This window comes from Pelophylax lessonae (assembly GCF_965119305.1).
Source record: "Pelophylax lessonae genome assembly, chromosome: 1".
In the NCBI taxonomy this organism is placed as follows: Eukaryota; Metazoa; Chordata; class Amphibia; order Anura; family Ranidae; genus Pelophylax; species Pelophylax lessonae.
This window is the reverse complement of record NC_138768.1, coordinates 514,803,076-514,822,321: the sequence shown is the minus strand read 5'-3', so window position 1 is coordinate 514,822,321 and position 19,246 is coordinate 514,803,076. Positions and strand designations below refer to the sequence as shown.

Below are 19,246 nucleotides of genomic sequence, written 5' to 3'. Positions count from 1 at the left end.
AGATTAAAGATGTAAGTATACAGTAAACCCCCGTTATATCGCGGTTCAATTTTTGCGGTCCCGGTATATTGCGTTTTTTTTTTCTGTAGACCTATTAATATTATTTTACTAATTAAATCATTGTTAATTAAATATTTTTGTGTTTTCCGTTTCTCTTGCTCTGTCTCTCAGTATCTTTTATGTGTTTAAACGTGTTTCTATTGTTTTAAAAGTGTGTTTAAAGACCTTAACATGCTTTTAAAAGTACAGTGAAAGTTATAAAAACATGCCTAGAGTGTATTTAAATGGGGTCTTTCTATTTTGCGGATTTTCACTTTTCGCGGGTGGGTCCAGAATGTAACCCCCCACGATGGAGGGGGGTTTACTGAATTGAGCAAGAGAGTGACCGTAGTATTTGAGGTCCAGGGGCAGTTGGTTAGAGAAAAAAAGTTTGACAGCCCACTCTGTGATAAGAGTCAGAAAAGTATGGATTTTGGTGGTAGACCTCTTATGAGAGGTGGGGGAGATAATCTAAACAGTGGAAAGCTCATCAGGAATTGCTTTAACACACTTTTATGTAAACCGATATATAGTACTGTGCAAAACCTTTAGGCAGGTGTGAAAAATGCTGTAAATTAAGAATGATTTCAGAAATAGAAGTGTTAAAGGTTTATTTTTACCAATTAACAAGATAGAATCTGTGCCTTTTAAAATCGCATCAATTCTTCTAGATACTTGCACACAGTTTTTGAAGGAACTCAGCAGATAGGTTGTTCCAGACATCTTGGAGAACTAACCACAGCTCTTCTGTGGATTTAGGTTACCTCAAATCCTTCTGTTTCTTCGTGTAATCACAGACAGACACTTTGTTGTGCGGTTCCCCCTCTCCATTCATGGAGTCACTGAAGCGCATTTCATCACCCGATTCCCTCTCAGAGGCTGTCGGACCCCTTAACTGCCTGCACTGATGGTCCTGGAGTCCTTGGTGTCTAAAGTGGATTTGGCCCTGGGCAAACGGACTAACAAAAAGTCCTCCTGTTTTTTTTTTTTTTTTAATTTTTCTTTGCTGAGCAGCGTTCCTGCTTAACCCTTTATGGTCATGGAGCCCAGGGAGCTAGTTTCACCACCTGATCCACCACCTGATGCAGGACCCTCTGGGTCTGTCTGCCCTGACAATTGGATTCCGTGGAAAAAAGAGCGGAGGCTCTGGTTCAGTACTTTTTCATTGTGGCTGGTTCAATTTTAAGACTGGTATTTGCAATCACCTTGGTATCCCAGACGTTAACAGAATGTTCTAAGATTTTGCGCAAGGATCTGGAGGGGTGTCAGCATCCTTCTGAGCTGGCGGATCAGTTGATCCAAAGGTTACAGTATATTTGTGATGCATCCATGTATGTGGCCCCCCTGGACGACAGGGTTTCTGTGACAGCAGTGATCCTTCGCCACATGATCTGTTTGAAGTACTGGTCAGCTGACCAGGCTTCTAAAAAGGTACTGGCTGATCTTCCTTTTTGTAGGTGACCGTTTGGTGCCTCTATGGAAGAGATCATTAAGGGCCTTACAGGAGGAAAGAGCACTTTGCTTCCACAGGCTGCTAAGGGCAAGGAACCTCAACGTAAGAGGGGTCTCTTCTTTGCGGCTCACAAGCGGCCCTTTTGTCCGTCTGGATCGCAGGAAAAGGGCTCAAGATCCACCCGTAACTTTGCAGGAGGCTCCAAGAGACCGTGGAATGGTAAGTCCAAAGCGGGCGTGTCTGGTTCCGCAGACAAGCCTTCCCCTGCCTTAAGGGACGCCCTCACTCACATCTGGGGGGGTGGGGGGTAGGACGTCTTCGTCTTTTTCCGGATCGGTGGACCTTGCTCATTCAGGACAAATGGTTCAACGAACTGATTCCATTCAGTTACAAGATAGTTTCAGTCCTTGCCTCCAGCAAGGTTCTTTTCTTCCAACTTACGCCTGTCTCCAGAGCGGCTACAGGGCTTCTACGTAGCAGTGCAGGACCTGTTAGCACAAGGAGTTATTGTGCCAGTTCCAAAGTCGGAACGTTTCCAAGGTTTTATTCAAATCTGTTTACCGTTCCCAGAAAGGAAGGCAAGGTTCTTCCGATCTTAGATCTCAAGGCTCTGAACCACTTTGTGCAGATTCAGAAATTTTGGATGGAGTCCATCCGCACAGTAGTAAATTTACTTCATCAAGGAGATCTGATGGCTTCTATTTATCTCAAGGAGGCTTACCTTCATATTCCAATATATCAGGCGTTACCCTTTGGTCTCGCTTCAGCTCCTTGAGTGTTCACAAAGGTTTTGGCCCCAGCGTTGGCCTGGTTACGGCAGGAGGGGATCGCGGTACTGAGTAACCTGGACGATCTGCTTCTGCGTGCAGTCTTCTTCGGCTCTAGAAGCTGATTTGGAGGTTATGGTGGGAATTCTGCAGGAGTTTGGGTGGACACTGAATTTTCAGAAATCGACACGGTCTCCGTCCAAAAAGCTGGACTACTTGGGTTTGACACTGGATTCAGCGTCAGCCTTGGTGTTTCTTCCTCAGACTAAACTACTGAAGCTACAGGAGGCAGTTTGGCTCCTGTTGTCCAACCATCAATCGTCTCCCAGGACTAGCATGCAAGTACTGGGTCTGATGGTCTCCACCTTGCTCAGTTCCACACCAGACCTTTGCAAAGGGAGATTCTGATCAAATTGAACAAGGATCCGCTGTCATTGGATAATCTGATTCTGTTGAGTCGGGGTTCGAGGGAGTCTCTTCTTTGGTGGCTCTGCTCCCGGCCCTGCGTCTGGGGAAAATCCTTTCTTCCCCTGTATTGGACTTTAATCACCATGGATACCAGTCTGTCCGCATGGGGCGGTGTCTTGGGAGTGTGTTTGGCCCAAGGTGTCTGGTCTCTGGAGGAGTCCAGGTTGCCGATCAACATCCTGGAAATTCAGGCGATCAGACTTTGTCTCAGTGGACGGATCGTCTGCAGGGGCGCCCTATGCAGATACAGTCTGACAATGTTACGGCTGTGGCATATTTTAATCAAGGGGGCACAAAGAGTGCCCTGGCAGCCTGGAAAGTGTTCGGCATCTTGAGGTGGGCAGAACGATCTGTTCCTGCCCTCTCTGCTGTGCACATTCTGGGGGTGGAGAATTGGCAAGCGGACTATCTCAGTCGGCAGACATTGGATCCGGGAGAATGCTCTCTTCCCTGGAGGTATTTCATCAACTGTGTCTTCTCTGGGGGACCCCCGGTGTGGACCTGCTGGCTTCCCGTCTCAACAAGAAGGTGCAGAGGTTCGTCTCAAGGACCAATCTTCCACCCTGCTTTACGGTCGCTGGCTTTAACGGCGTGGCTATTGAAAGCCAGGTGCTGAAAGACAGAGGGCTGTCAGAGTTGGTGATTCCTACGCTGTTGAGGGATAGGAAATCCTCTTCCAGGAAGGTTTATCATAGAGTTTGGAAGGCCTACATTACTTAGTGTGAGTTGTGGGTTGTTTCTCCCAGCTCCTTTTCTGTGTCGCGCCTGTTGGAGTCTCTACAATTGAGTGTAGATCAACATTTGGCTCTGGGTACCATCAAGGGCCAGATTTTCGCCTTGGCTATTTTTTTTTTCCAAAGGCCGTTGGTGGTGAAATCCTTGGTTCACACCTTTGTGCTGGGAGTTTGCCATTTGGCTGCTCCGGTGCGATCCGTGGTACCTCCGTGGGACCTCAAGTTGGTTCTGTCTGTGCTTCAAAGGCCTCCCTTTGAAAATATTCAAGAACTTCCTCTGCTCACTTTGTTGCAGAAGGTGGCTTTCTTAGTAGCTATTCCGCACGTCGTGTGTCGGGAGTTGGCTGCGTTGTCCTATTGGTCACCTTACTTGGTGATTCATAGGGACAAAGTGGTGTTACAACCCTGTCAACTGTTCCTTTCTAAGGTTGTCTCAGGGTTTCATTTGAATCAGGACTACCGTCCTTATGTCCTAAGCCTAAACATCCAAAGGAAATTGCCTTACATTCCTTAGATGTTGTAAGAGTGACCTGGCGGTGACTGAACGGATTAGGAAACCCGATTCTTTGTTCTTATGGATGGACCTCGTAAGGGGCAGCCCGCATCTGCTGTCACTATTTCCTAGTGGATCTGGCAGATGGTGGTGCAGGCCTACTCCATTAAGGGTCAAGCTCCTTTCCCTGTTTAAAGCGCATTCTTTGAGGGCGCTTAGTGCCTCATGGGCATCCTGTCATCAGGCGTCAGTGGGTCAGGTGTGCAAGGTGGCTACTTGGTCGTCTGTACACATTCACAAAATTTTATAAAGTGGATGTACTTGCATCTTCAGATGAGGCGTTTGGCCGCAAAGTTTTGCAGGCTGCGGTTGCGGAGGCTTCCGCCTCTTGAGGGTGAAATTTTTTTCTGGTGGTGAGCTCCTGTTACCTGGTTGGCTATATTTAGTCTTGTTGGGAATTCTGCATTTGCTGTGTTTCTCTTACGTCCTCTGACAGTCGCCGCCCACTCATACAGTCTTCACCAATGGGTATTGACCTCTTATCCATAGGAGCAAGCTAGGCATAAGACTTGTTAAAAACAAAGTAATTTACAGGTGGACCCGGGAGCCCTCAGCGGGATAATTTGGTGCACTGGACTCGGTGTGGTGGTGTTGGCCGCTCCAGGCTGCCTCTCTGGTTAGTCTTGTCCTTGCGTTGTGCTGGTGTACTTGGCAGTGTGTGCCCCCCTCCACGCCTGTTATTTCCCTTGATTGTGCCAGGCCAATACTAGTTATGTTCTAAGTTATGTCTTATTCTTTTTTTCATTTGCCTACTGTATGAGTATGTTTATTTTCAAAACAATGTGCATATCTATACTTGCTATATGTTGCGCCTTTCTTGTTTTTTCAATAAAGTTACCTTTTTGCGGAAAAAAAAAAACAAAGTAATTTACATACACACCTATGGGGGCTGTCCCACTGGTCCAATTATCCCCTGCTATCAGCCATCCCAACTCAGTTTGTCTTCTGCCTAGTTAGGAGTAAGATAGGCTCTCCCTGTGCTGGGGCTACAGTCTCAGCCTTCTTCTATTTCTTATGATTTTATTTCTGCAAATTCGCTTTTTTCTTTGCATTACTAGCTGCTTATCAGCATTTAGTTAGTCACTTCTTCAAGATGATGACGGCGTCGCGGAGCTGGGAGTCGCACTGGTCGTCCTGGTATCCCAGGACAGAGGGCCTTTATGGAATCCCAGCCCGCCATCGAGCGTTTAGCAGGCTATGCGTACGCCCTGGCCTCGCCAACGACCCATCCCTGTCCTCAGGGATGAAAGCCTGCGAGGTGGCCACGTCTCTCCCACGGTTTCCGTGCGTTACTAGCGTCCTGCCTTTTTGGCTGACGGCACCCCCGCCATCTGGGGTGGGAGGTTTCCCGTCGATGTGAGGCACCCACGCCATCGGTACGGTAAGTACATTCTGTGTGGGGCCTCTGTCTAGGGCTGGCAGTCCTGTGTGTCTGTGGTATCCCCTAATGTCTGTACCTTCTTGGGGCTCCCTTTCTCCCGGTCCCTGCGGGGACTTTAACTCAGCTAGTTCGCTATGTGGGTTGTGGGGGTCCCTCTCCTATTTGACACTTTATGGTGTGTATGGAGTTGCAGACACGTGCGGCGACGGCTGCGGGGTTAAAAACCACCGGTCCGCCATTTTAGGTGTGGGCAGCATGCTGGCTCCACTGTGGGCGCTTCTGCAGCGATGTATGTAGTGTATTTTGGCGCCTTACGGCGCCGTCTTGCGTGTGGCAATGTGTTCTCCTGAGCACGTCGGCCGTTATTTTCCCGGAGCCTCCTATTGCTTTCTATGGGCAACCATGTTTCCTTTTGTCTGAAGTCCTAGTTCAGCCTCCTGCGGTGACATCACTTCCTCTTTCTGTACAGAGGAGATCGGCAGGCGTGTGGTAACACTTGTGGGGTCTGTCTTTGCTGTTTTCTTGTGGGAATACCTCTGGCTATCAGTTTATTCCTGTTTGGGGATCTGCTTGCAGCATTCTTCATAGCGGTGTACTGTGGGGGAACGCGGTGCGCTTAAAGGGCCAGTACCTTTAAAAAAAAAAAAAAAAAAAAGTTTTTTTATTATGGAGTCCCAGGACAGCAAATTTCCCCCAGCTTTCGTGGATGATTCAGGTTCCTCTGAATCTTCTGCTCTGCCTGCTTTGACTGCCGAACTTGCGACTTTAGCGTCCAAAGTGGATCTTTTGATGACTGAACGGGATGCTAGAAAGAGGCCTAGGCTCTCTCTTCTGATTCAGAATCTGACATGGTTGCCGTAGATAGTGTGCCCCTTGAAGGGTCTCGCTCTTCTCAGTCTGAGGAGGAGGCGGAGGATACGGGGGTGGATAATTCCCCCCCTGGGACGGCCGAGGACCGAGCAGCTATGGATGCGCTGATCACTGTCGTTAAGGAAACACTACATTTAGAGGATGAGCCCAATCCTCCGGGAAAACAGTTCTCTTTTGGTACCCACAGATCCTGTAAGGTGGCGCAGGTATTTCCTTGCCCCACTGAGTTCCACGAAACTGTGAATGAACAATGGCGCAACTTGAAGCGCACTTTTGTGGTGCCTAAGAAGTTTCAACTCCTCTACCCCTTTGCGTCTCCTACGGATTCGCGCTGGTCTGTAAATCCCAAAGTGGATCACACTGTGGCCAGATTGAACAGGGCCACTCTGGTACCCACCAAGGATTCTCCGGTGTTTAAAGATCCTACGGATAGGAGGCTGGAATCTCTTGCCCGACATTCCTACATGGTGGCGGGTTCCATGCTGAAACCTATTTTCGCCTCTGTCATGGTGGCTCAAGCCGTGGCGGATTGGACCAAGGTGCTCAGACGCACCCTCGTGGCTGATTCTGCCCCGCCCCTACTAGCTTGGGGGTGGTGGACCAGATTTATCAAGGGGTCATGTATTTGGGCGATGCGGCCTTGAATGAGGCCCCATTAGCTGCGCGCTTATCTAGTGTCGCAGTACTTACTCGCCGCTTGATATGGTTAAAAAGCTGGTCGGCTGACCAGACTTCCAGGAAGACTGTGTCTGACATTCCTTATGCTGGGTCTCGTCTTTTTGGAGAATCCCTGGATGAATTGGTTAAAGGTGTCACTGGGGGCAAGAGCACTCTGTTGCCCCAGAATCCTAGGGGTAAGCGGGGCCCCTCCTTTAAACCAAATCAGGAGTCCTTTCTTGCCTTCAAGGCGCAGGACAAGGGGAAACCTTTCAAGGGCCAGGGTGGCCAGAGAAAGTCCTGGGCGGGCAAGCCAAAAGCCGCCCAGGCTGGTGCGGCGGCACAGTCCGCCACTGCCTGAAGGGGCGCCCTCACCCGTTTCAGGGTTGGGGGGGACGTCTGCGCGGTTTCCTCCAACCTTGGCTGCTCCAGGTTCCGGACAAGTGGGTTCAGGTGTAAAGGGCTAAGTTGTGCTAATATGTACTGAATCGACAAATGATCATCAGATAAAGCACAATAATTGATAAATAGTCCACAATGATAACAAATCTGTATCCAAATGGTAGACACAGTACAAATTCCAAAATTCCAGTGTCAGATGAATAAACCAATGTTCATATCTCCTTACCAGAAAGCGGAATAGAGTTCGCCCAAAAACTCAAATGAAGTAGGTTCAACCAGCCTCCAATCGATATGCTTGGATAATCATCACATCAACAGATGGTAATCATATATGGGAGAAAAGTTGAAATGCCATAGCGTAATACTGTTATATATTCATGGATCACCCTAAGAAGTGCACACCGTCACCAGAAGGCAGATAGTTGAAAGCACCAGCACCCTTAGGTCCCAAATGCTTACCAGATGGCAAATTGTAAGTGATATATAGGGAATAGAAGTGTCACACAAAGACCTCTCCTGACACCACTGCCTCTTACCGGATTACAGTAGGTTCAGGCCAAACAATCCGTCATGCAAACCTCGGAGCCAATAACTCTAAAAGGATCACTCCAAAACAGGATAGGGTTCACCCACAAACACAGATGGAATAGAGTCGACCATCCTCAGATGAATGTGCTCAGGTTCGCCTCACATCAGTCAATCAGTTAGTAGATATAATACAGCGAGGATAAGGCAAGCCGCCGGCCGGTTGGCTCCTCCGCCCGTCCTATCCAATAGCGTCCGCACAAGCAGGTGACGTCAGCACGCCGCGACCGACGCACGTTTCGTCAAATGTGACGTTTTCAAGGTACCAAAGTGGGTTCAGGAAATCATTCGATCAGGTTACAAGATCGAATTCCTTTCGCGACCAGGGGATAGATTCTTTCCCTTAAATCTTCATTTGACCCCAGATCGGCTGCAAGATCTTTATCGGGCGGTTCAGGATCTACTCGTCCCGGTGCCTCATCGGGACAGATTTCGGGGGTTTTACTCGAATCTGTTCACTGTACCCAGAAAGGAGGGCAAGGTGCATCCGATTCTGGACTTAAAAGCTTTGAACCGCTTCGTGCGCGTTCAAAAATTCCGCATGGAATCGCTCCGCTCGGTGGTGGCCTCCCTGAGTCCGGAAGATTTCCTGGCTTCTATCGACCTAAAGGATGCCTATTTACACATCCATATTCGAGGGTCATCAGAGGTACCTCCGATTCGCTATCGTGGAGGACCACTATCAGTTTGTGGCGTTACCTTTCAGTCTCGCTTCGGCTCCAATGGTGTTTACCAAAGTGCTGGCTCCTGTTCTGGGCCTGTTACGGGCACAGGGCATTGCGGTCTTGGGTTATCTGGGCGATCTCCTGTTGAGCGAGTGCCAGTCAGAGCCTGCTGCGCGATCTGTCCACTACGTTCAGACGCTCAGGAGTTCGGATGGACCATCAACGTTCAAAAGTCGACTTTGTCTCCTTGGGTGCGTCTCCCATATTTGGGAATGGTCTTGGACTCCGCCCAAACGAAGGTGTTTCTGCCAGAGGAAAAGCTCCGGACCCTGCAGAGTGAGGTCAGGTCCCTCAGGGACAACGAGTCCTCATCGCTCAGGACCTGTATGCGGTCCCTGGGATTGATGGTGTCAGCCTTCGAGGCGATACCGTTTGCACAGTTTCACACGCGGTCTCTCCAAGCGGAGATACTGGCCAGGTGGGACAGGCTCCCTCAGTCTTTGGACCTGATGGTGTCTCTGAGTCACCAAACCAGAGTGGATCTTCTGTGGTGGCTTCGGTCCCCGGCTGTAGCGGAGGGGAAATCCTTCCAGCCGTTGCTGTGGATGGTGATTACCACGGATGCCAGCCTGTCGGGCTGGGGTGGCGTCCTGGGCAACCTGTCTGCCCAGGGCACTTGGTCGGTGGAGCAATCATCCCTACCGATAAACATCTTGGAATTGAGAGCGATCAGGCTGTGCCTGCTCCATTGGTAGATTGTCTTCAGGGCCGCCCTGTACGAGTGCAGACGGACAATGCCACTGCGGTGGCTTACATTAATCACCAAGGGGGCACCAGAAGTGTCCGGAGCGGCTCGGGAAGTGACCAGCATTCGGTCTTGGGCTGAGACTCACATCCTGGCAATTTCGGCAGTTCACATTCCGGGTGTGGAGAGCTGGCAGGCCGATTATCTGAGCCGCCAGACCCTGGACCAGAGGGAATGGTCCCTGCACCCGGAGGTTTTTCAAATGCTGTGTGCGAAATGGGGATCCCCGGATGTGGATCTGTTCGCGTCCCGGCTAAACAACAAGGTGGGAAGGTTCGTGGCAAGAACGCTCGATCCTCTGGCAGACGCCTCGGATGCGCTGGTGGTGCCTTGGCACCGGTATCGTCTGATGTATGCCTTTCCCCCGATTCAGTTGTTGTCCAGGTTCCTGCGCAGGTTGGTCTCGGAACCGAAGTTGGTGATTCTGGTGGCCCGGACTGGCCACGCCTGGCCTGGTATGCGGACGTCATTCAACTGGCTGTCGAGCCTCCGTGGCGGCTACTGTTGCGAGACGATCTACTGTCTTAAGGACCGATCTTCCATCCTGCTTTACAGTCGCTGGCTTTAACGGCATGGCTGTGGAAAGCCAGGTCCTGAGAGACAGGAGTCTCTCTTCTGAGGTCATTCCTATCTTGCTCAAGGCTAGGAAAGCCTCGTCCGGTAAGATCTATTACTGTACCTGGAAGGCTTATTTTGCCTGGTGTGAGTCCAGAGGCTTCCCTCCTCGTTCCTACTCGGTGGCAAGGTGTTGGCCTTCTTACAAACTGGTGTGGACCAGCGCCTGGCGTTGTCCACGATTAACGGCCAGTTGTCTGCACTGGCCGTCCTTTTCCAGCGCCCATTGGTGTCTAACTCTTTGATTCGCACCTTTATTCAAGGTGTGCGTCACTTGGCCCCTCCTCCGGAGGGTTCCCCTACCTCCTTGGGACTTGAACTTGGTTCTGTCCGTTTTGCAACGTTCTCCCTTTGAAAACATCCGGGAGATTTCTTTGCCCCTCCTGTCGAAAAAGGTTGCTTTTCTGGTAGCGATCATTTCTGCACGCAGAGTGTCGGAGTTGGCGGCCTTGTCTTGCCGGTCCCCTTACCTGGTGGTTCATAGGGATAAGGTGGTCTTGCGACCCAACCAGTCCTTCCTTCCAAAGGTGGTTTCTGATTTTCACCTTAATGAGGGCATTGTTTTGTCTTCGCTTTGTGCGAATCCTAAACATCCTAAGGAGTTTGTCTTACATTCCTTGGATGTTGTCCGGGCGATCAGGGTTTACCTGTCGTCCACTGAATCCTTTCGGAAGTCGGATTCTCTTTTTGTCCTTCCTGAGGGACCTCGGAAGGGTATGGCTGCGTCTGCTGCGACCATTTCAAAATGGATCAGACAGACGATTGTGCAGGCCTATTTGATTAAGGAACAGGTACCGCCCTTCACTGTCAAGGCGCACTCTACCAGAGCGGTGAGTGCATCCTGGGCCTTCCGGCATCAGGCTTCGGTGGTCCAGGTGTGCAAGGCTGCGACTTGGTCGTCTGTGCACACCTTTTCAAAATTCTACAAACTTGATGTTCTGGCATCGGCAGATGCCTCCTTGGGCCGCAAAGTTCTGTGTGCGACAGTGCCTTAAGGGGACCCTAGTTTTGCAGGGCCCTGGCTGTTGGGATTGTTTTCCCCCTTGTTTATTTGCTTTCCTGGGTTGTTGCTCCAGTTGAGCTTTTCTGTTGCCCAGAGGATACCTTTCTGCTCACGTAAGGTTCCTTTCTCTGCGGTGGGTGCTGCGTTGCCTTTCTGACGGTTGCGTTTCCCACCCCTCATGTCTACACTGCTTTGGGACATCCCATTGGTGAAGACTGTATGAGTGGGCGGCAGGACTGTATGAGTGGGCGGCGACTGTCAGAGGATTTTTACGGTAAGATTTTAGAAAAATTCAGTTTTTTCCCCACCCCTCATTTTTCACTGCTTTGGGGACATCCCAATGATTTGAAGACTTGATGCTGTGTCTGTTAGTGAACGAAAGAGAACTGGATTTTTGTCTTACCGTGAAATCCTTTTCTCTGAGGTTCACTGACAACAGTACAGCCCCTCTTTTGGGGTTGCGTTATTTGTTCTTCTGACACTGCTGGTTACAAACTGGAAGGTCCTACAGCAGGAAGTGATGGCATACCCTCTGGGACTGCCCCAGGGGCGTAACCAAAAAGGTTTCCTCCTACTCCTAGAGAGCAAGAGCATAAGCCCAATGGTCTGAAGACTTGAAGCTGTGTCTGTCAGTGAACCTCAGAGAAAAAGATATTACGGCAAGACAAAAATCCCATTTCTCTTACGTCTGACTGTCGCAGCCCTTCCATATGTTCTTTACTATTGGGTAATGGCGGCCTCTGCAGAACCAGGCTAGGTAGTGAAAACTTGATTAAAAAAGAGTTAAACAAAGACACACCTTTTAGGGGGCTATCCCTCTCGACATTACCCTCAGCCATTCAGTGCTGGCTGCTCTTCAGTTTCTTGTTGCCGAGCTTAGGAGTAGGTCTAGGCTCCCTGCTGGGACTCCTGTCTCAGTTTTTTAATTTTCTTTGAAAAATGTTTTTATTTTCTTCACTCACTATCGCTAGTTATTCAGGGGGATCTTTCTGGAGAACTACAAGCGACAGCCGGGCTGGGCCTCGCACTGGACAATCTAGATTGTCCTGGGGTGGCTTCCTGGTGGATTCCTGCGTGGGCCATGGTCCTGACAAATCGGCGCCATTTTTTTCGGCCGCCAATTTGGGTGAGGGCTAACTCCCTGTGAGGGCAGCAGCCATTTTTTGCAGTATTTGGCGCTGGTTCCGGCTCCATCTTGGATGTGGGCAGCCACTCAGTGAGGGCGTCGGCCATTTTCCCTGTGCTTTTTCCGCCATTGACTTATATTGGCATCCATTTTTGTGTGGCTCAGGGCACTTTCTGCCTCCAGTGGATGATGTCACTTCCTTCATCAATCTTCAGTTCCTGCAGGGGTGATCGGTTTCACTTTCGTATGTCTGTCATTTGGGGGTTTTTAATGCCTTTTGGGTATTTTTTTGCAAAAAATCACTGCTCCCTCAGATCATCTATCAATGAGAAATGAGCTTTGTAGTACCAGGGTCCCTCAACAGTCTCTCCAAGGCAGACATGCTCAAAGGAGCCGATAGTGAAGTAAACTGAGCCTTCAAAGCATGCCTGAGTTTGACGTAAAAAAAAAACAGGCTGAAGCAGGCAGTCCAAACTCTCCCCAAAGTTGTCGGAAAGACTTGAACCCCTGAGCAGTGTACAAGTGGTTGAGATATTTAACACCCTTCGCTATCCAAAACCGAAAGCTGGGATGAGACATCAGTTCACGGAGTTCAGGGTTACACCAGAGCGGATTATTAGGGGACGAGGTCCAGGCGTGCATCGGAAGCCGCTGTATCAGGTTTTTAAAAAGGGACCAAGTGGTCCGTAGCATAGAAGCACCAGGAACCTGGGGGACCTGCCTCCGATACACTATATTGGGGAGTGATTCAAGTGAGTCCACTATGGCAGCCTCAGTAATAGAGCAGGCGTTATGCGAGGAGGGATGTAGCCAATCATGAATCGCCACCAACTGAGATGCAAGGTAGTAATAAAAAAAATTGGGGAAGGCCAAGCCAGCCATGTGCGTAGGTAGTTTTAGAGTATCCAAGGCTATCCTAGGGGATTGTTTTTGCCAAAAAAATGTTAGCAGAAGTGAGTCTATGCGCCTGAAAAGGGATTTGGGGACCTTACAGGGAGCGTTGGCCAAAACATACAGAATTTTCGGGCGAAAAATTATTATGATCATATTAACTCGCTAAATTAGATTCAAGGGAAGATCCATCCACTGAGAGATTCGTTGTTGTAGGAGATCAATGAGAGGGCATAAATTGTTGGACACATAGGAGTGTAGCGGCAATTGGACAATAACCCCAAGGTAGCGAAAGGAGTGTGACACCTGGAGCCTGGAACCCGGGTAGATCACCGACTCTGCTGCTGGGTCCAAAGGGAAGATAGTGGATTTGGACCAATTTATGTGAAAGCCCGAAAAGTCCCCGAAACTCCATCTCCCTGAGAAGGGCCCGTAAGGAGTCGGAAGGATCCGACAGGTAGACAAGTGTATCGTCAGCATAAAGGGATATTCTCTCCTCAATAGAGCCGATAGCCAGGCCCCGGATGTCCGACGCAGATCGGATTCGGACAGCCAGAGGTTCAATAGCTAAGGCAAACAAAAGTGGGGATAACGGGCATCCTCATCTCGTACCCCTGGAGATGGAGAATTCCGGGGAGATCGCAGCAGTCACCCTAACTCGAGCAACAGGATCAGTGTAGAGAAGTTTAATCTAGGCAATCATAAGAGGACCAAACCCATATTTCTGTAAAACCTTAAATAAATACGGCCATTCTACACTGTCAAAGGCCTTGCAGGTATCCAAGGACACAATGACACGAGTCGAGGAATTGGGATGTGAGTACTGTAGGTTATGGAACAATCTGCGGATATTCATGCGGTTAGAGCGACCCGGGATAAACCCTCCCTGGTCATCCTGCACTAATGAAGGAACAATTCTATTCAATCGGTTGGCCAGCACTTTAGCAAGAATTTTCACATCTACGTTAATCAACGATATGGGTCTATAAGAATCACAATGTAGAGGATCTTTGCAGGGTTTAAGAAGTAAAAAAATCAAGGCCTCACGCATTGACAGGGGGAGTACCCCACTCCGCCAAGGCGGCTTCAAAGGTGCAGAGGGCTAAGGAGGTGTTTAAACGAATGATACCATTCAGGGGGAAATCCGTCAGGTCCAAGGGTGTTGTGTTTGGGCATCTGTCCGACAGCAGCCTCTATTTCCTCTACCTGGAGTGGGGCCTCAAGGTCCTCAGCATCCTGAGCCGCCAGAGAGGGGAGGGTAATGTCAGTAAGGTAGAGAGACAGGGAGGCATCATCATAGCAGGCAGTGGAGGTGTAAAGGTCAGTAAAAAAGGAGACAAACGCTTCTAGAATGGCCGATGGAGCATCTACCACCTCTGTCGGGGAAACACGAATCCTCGGAACCGAAGTGGGAGAATACTCGGGTCGAGCAAATAGGCCAACAGCCGGCCTGCCTTATTACCATGTTCAAACAGTTTTTGAGAAGTATACAGCATACGTTTCTGAGTAAGGTGTAGTAGGCGGAGCTCGTAATTTCTACGGGCCTGAAGCCATTGAGTATGTGTGGACAGAGAGGGCCGGTCCGCGTAGGCTCCCTCAGCCTCAACCATAGCAGTCTCCAGCTCCTCAGTGCAAATTTTATTATTTTTACGGAGGATAACCGTAATAGACATAAAGGCATCCCGGGCAGAAGGCTTAAACGCCTCCCACACCGTCAAGGAGTCTGCAGTAAGCAGGTTCGTTTCCCAATATTCCGAAACTCCCTTGGTGCAAGCTCCCAGAACCGTAGGGTCAGATAGCCAGTGTGCATTGAGACACCACAGCGGAGGACTGGAGGCCAGCAGAATAGAGATTTCCACCAGCACTGGGGCATGATCCGAAATCCCACGAGGAAGGATGGATGCCCCAGTGATGAGCGGAAGGGTATGAGAGGGATCTCTATACGAGACATAATTTTAAAGGAATCAGAATGACACGTATATTGTCTAGCGTCAGGGTGTTTTCGGCGCCATACATCTATCAAACGATATACCTGAATCCAGTCAAGCAGGGACTGGAAAATACGTCCCTCCCCCCCGCAAGCGGTCCATGGCAGGGTCAATAACTGCATTAAAGTCCCCCACATAGAGAACATGACCCATGGGGGAATCCAGGATGAAAGAAGTAACTTTGTGAAGCAGGTCTGCTGAGAATAGGGGGGGGGGGGGAATATATAGATTGATCAAATTAAGAACAGAACGGCCAATCTGCAGGGACAACAGGACATACCTGCCCTCCAGGTCTGACCTCATGCGAAGCACCTCCGCTGAGAGGGACCTAGCAACAAGGACAGAGACCCCCTAGAATAAGAAGTGTGGAAGGCGTGGTAAGAACGAGCAATCCAAGCTCTTTTCAGGACTAAATGTTTAGAAGCCGTAAGATGAGTACTGGAGACAAATATGTGGTTTATACTGTTTGAGGAAGGAGAAGACTAGTGACCGCTTGTGAGGAGAGTTTAAACCCCTGACATTCCAAGAAACAATTTTCAAAGAATTAGACATATTGACTTAAATTTTCGCATGAGTTTAGGTGCTCTCCAGCCGTTAAGCCACAGACAACACCGAGGGGGGGGTAGAAGCATCCATACAACAGGGGCGACACATAGCAAGCAGAAAGTGGCAGAAAAACCCAAGTAAATTGAATGGAAAAACAGGAACAAACCCAATCCCCCACCCCGCTCTTCCATCCCAACCATAGAGAGCCTAGGATCCCAATAACGGTTAACAGTCAAGACCCTTATGATGCGAACATCAACCCAGGATAGGGGCAAAAGAAAATAATCTGGGTGAGCAGGACAAAACCATAAAAAAAAAAAGGGGGAAAGGGGAAAAAATAACAGAGACATCTTCTGCATTCCTCTGTCAATAGAAAAATGAACTGTCATGCCGGCAAGCAAAGGCACCCCCGGGATCCAGGAACCAGCTAGGGGACCACAGCAATAAACAGGATAGCAGACATCGAAAATCCAGTAGGAGAGAAGTGTTCAAAGCAGGAGAAGAACAAATAGGGCTGACAGGCCCCGCAGCAGGGATGGATCAGGAGGAGAGTGCACTTCAGGAACTGAGAAATAAAGTGCATCAGGAGACAAGAAACACAGGTAAACGGGAGCATATTTATTGGTGCCGAGATCTTTGAGAACCACCAAAGGTGTCAAACAGCCAGGTAGATGCTTCACCAGGAGTGTTGAAGAATATGGGCTTGTGAGCATGGATAACTTTCAGCTTGGCCGGAAACAGCATGGAGTAAGGAAGCTCTTGCTCGCGGAAACCGCACCTTGACCGATGCAAATGATGCCCTCTGCTTCTGGACATCCGCCGAAAATATCTGGAAAATCCGGATGGTTTGACCATTGAATTGTAGCTCACCCTTCAGGCGAGCCACTCTCAAGATAGCCACCTTGTCTTGAAAGTTGAGGATGCGGGCGATGATGGAACGTGGGGGTGCCCCAACTGGCGGCGGGCGAGGAGGAATGCGATGAGCCCGCTCAATAGCAAAGGAGGCAGGAAGGACATTAGGGCCCAGAGCAGACTGCAACCAGGACAATAAGAAATCTTCAGGTGCAGATCCTTCAGAGCGCTCAGGAAACCCCACAAAACGCAAGTTATTGCGGCGGGACCTGCTTTCCAAATCTATTTTTGGCGCGCAGCGCCATGAGTTCACCAGAAGTTTGCCGCACCGTAACTGACAAGGGATGACCAGTGTCCTCCACAGTACTAATGCGCTCCTCAGCAGCCCCCACTCTCTCCCTCAATTTCTGCACATCATGTTTAAGCAAGGAAAAGTCAATATGAATAGTTTCAATCCGAGCAGTAAGGGAGGCGCTGCAATCTTGAATAGCTGACATGATTTGACCCAGGGTAGGCTCAGCAACAGGCTCACCTTGTATGTCCAGCGGAGAGAAGGCATCAGCCTCACTGGCAGGAGAGGAAGGATGAAGATCTGGGAGACAGTGCGTGGATGAGAAAAGATCTTCCTGTGAAGCTGCGACAGGCAGAGGGGCCTTGCAGGCTGAGGAGGAGTGCAGGTCACCGGCGCCATTTTGGCTGAGGAAGCGGTCCATCGTTCCGGCCGATGCAGCAGGTTTTTGAGGGCCAATCTTCACCATAGCAGGGTGGCAGGGTGTGCCCGAGGTCCCGAGGAGTCGATCGAGGTATGTGCCAGGGCAATCGGTGCAGGATGGCATGCAGGATGGAAAGAGGAAGCGAGGAGCTCAGAGCTTAGTGTGTTGCTCGATCCGCCATCAGGCCACGCCTCCCTTATCTGCTGCAATCTACATATGAAATTGATAAACATTTACACCAGGTTCAATGCTCCAAAATCCCTGACTTTGTGCAAGTGTAAGAATTGATGCTGGTTTGAAGCCAAAGGGTAGTCACACCAAATATTGATTTGATTTAGTTTTTCATTTTGTAAAGTCATAAATTAAAATATGTTTTTGAAAGCGTTCTTATTTTACAGCATTTCTTCTTACCTATCTAAAACTTTTGCACAGTGCTGTATGTCCATTTATATGCGCCTATCTATAGACCTACATTGTGGTTCAGTCTGGATCCGTTTGAAAAACTGACAGATTGATCCCGACTGAATGCCTGTGTAAAAAGACAAACTACAGAAAGAAACTTGATTTGTAAAGATTAACCACTTGCCGACCGCCCTACGCAGATTTACTCGGCTGCACATCATGTAGATCTGCATGATTATGTGCACGTGGTCTCATGCCGCCGGAACCGCGCTCCCGCTGTTATTAGACACAGCGGGAGCCAGTCCGCGGTAGGAGCAGGCTCGATCACTGCCTGCCTCCCACGATATTTGGGGAAACTTACAGGAGAGCAGCCTGCCTATGTAAACAAAGCAGGCGGCTCTCCTGTCAGACAGACACAGTGAGATTGTGTGTCTCAGCTAAGCTGAAACACCGATCTCTATGTGCCTGTCACAGAGCCCACCCCCCTCCATAGTAAGCACAATTAGGCTCACACTTAACCCCTTGATCACCCCAGTATTAACCCCTTCCCTGCCAGTGTCATTTATACAGTAACAGTGCATATTATTTAGCACTGATTACTGTGTTAATGTCACTGGTCCCCAAAAAGTGTCAGTGTCAGATTTGTCCGCCGCAATGTCGCAGTCCCGCTAAATATCGCTGATCGCCAACCAATTAATATATGCTTTTTGGGACTTTTTTTATTTTTACCAAAATAATGTAGCACAATAAAAAATTGGCCTAAACTGATAAAAACTTTTTTTTTTTTTTTTTTTCAAAATTGTAGCTCTTTTTGGTTTAAAGTGCAAAAACCAAAAAACCGCAGAGGTGATCAAATACCACCAAAAGAGAAAAAAAAAGCAGAAATATGGACAAGTATAACATGTTAAGGAGCAGCAATGATTATTATAAGACGTACCATAATAAATCTGTTTTAGTTAAAGGTGGATGTTAAAAGCAGCAATTGTTATCATTGTTTTGTTTTATCTTAGAGATTAGCATTAATAGATCATATCAGTCTGTCAGTTGCAAGAAGAAATGAATAGGGGAAAGGTTATTCTAACGTGAAAGTTGGTTGATTCATCTTCATTGTGAACCCAGAATTTAGGAGCCCCTAAATTAAGTCAAATGTCTGTATGGTATGCGCAAGCACTTTGCTTTAGGATGATCATTTTATAAAAATGGGCTCTGTGTTTAATTTGAAATCTAATATAATAAGTAATATTAATAAGTAATATTAATAAGTAATGTGTTTTTTTTTTTTTTTTTTTTTAATAGCATAACTTATGTCTTCTGGATGCTTTTCTTTCAGCTCTCAAGAGACCGTAGCCCTTCTAATCCTGAAACGATCACCAGTTTGCCTATAAGTATCCCACTGAGCACAGTCCAACCCAACAAATTGCCAGTCAGTATCCCTCTGGCTAGTGTTGTCCTGCCAAGCCGAGTAGAAAAGGTATGTTGGTAATCATGCTATGAGATTTGCTGGCTGTTTTACGCTGTTGATTACAGTTTTCAGTTAATTTAGCGCCGGTTCACATTGCAGCGACGCTACCTCGCACCGCGACCTCTGAGGTCGCGGGGCGAGCAGCGCGCCGCTACCTCGGAGCGGCCGCCACAGACTTCATAACATTGAAGTCTATGGCGGTCGCCTCCGGGTCGCCCCAAAGAAGCTCCGGACCCTTTTTCTAGGTCGGAGCGACTTGTGTTGCTCCT

At 48.9% G+C, this 19,246-nt stretch overlaps 1 protein-coding gene across 2 annotated transcripts in view; it reads left to right on the top strand.

Moving 5' to 3' along the window:
* DOT1L (DOT1 like histone lysine methyltransferase) overlaps positions 1–19,246 on the top strand; it is a 352,682-nt gene that overhangs the window by 267,162 nt on the left and 66,274 nt on the right. For both annotated transcript variants that reach the window (XM_082247290.1, XM_082247289.1), the window contains exon 22: positions 18,846–18,986. In XM_082247290.1, the coding sequence (XP_082103416.1) occupies positions 18,846–18,986 (141 nt within the window). The remainder of the gene's footprint in view (positions 1–18,845; positions 18,987–19,246) is intronic.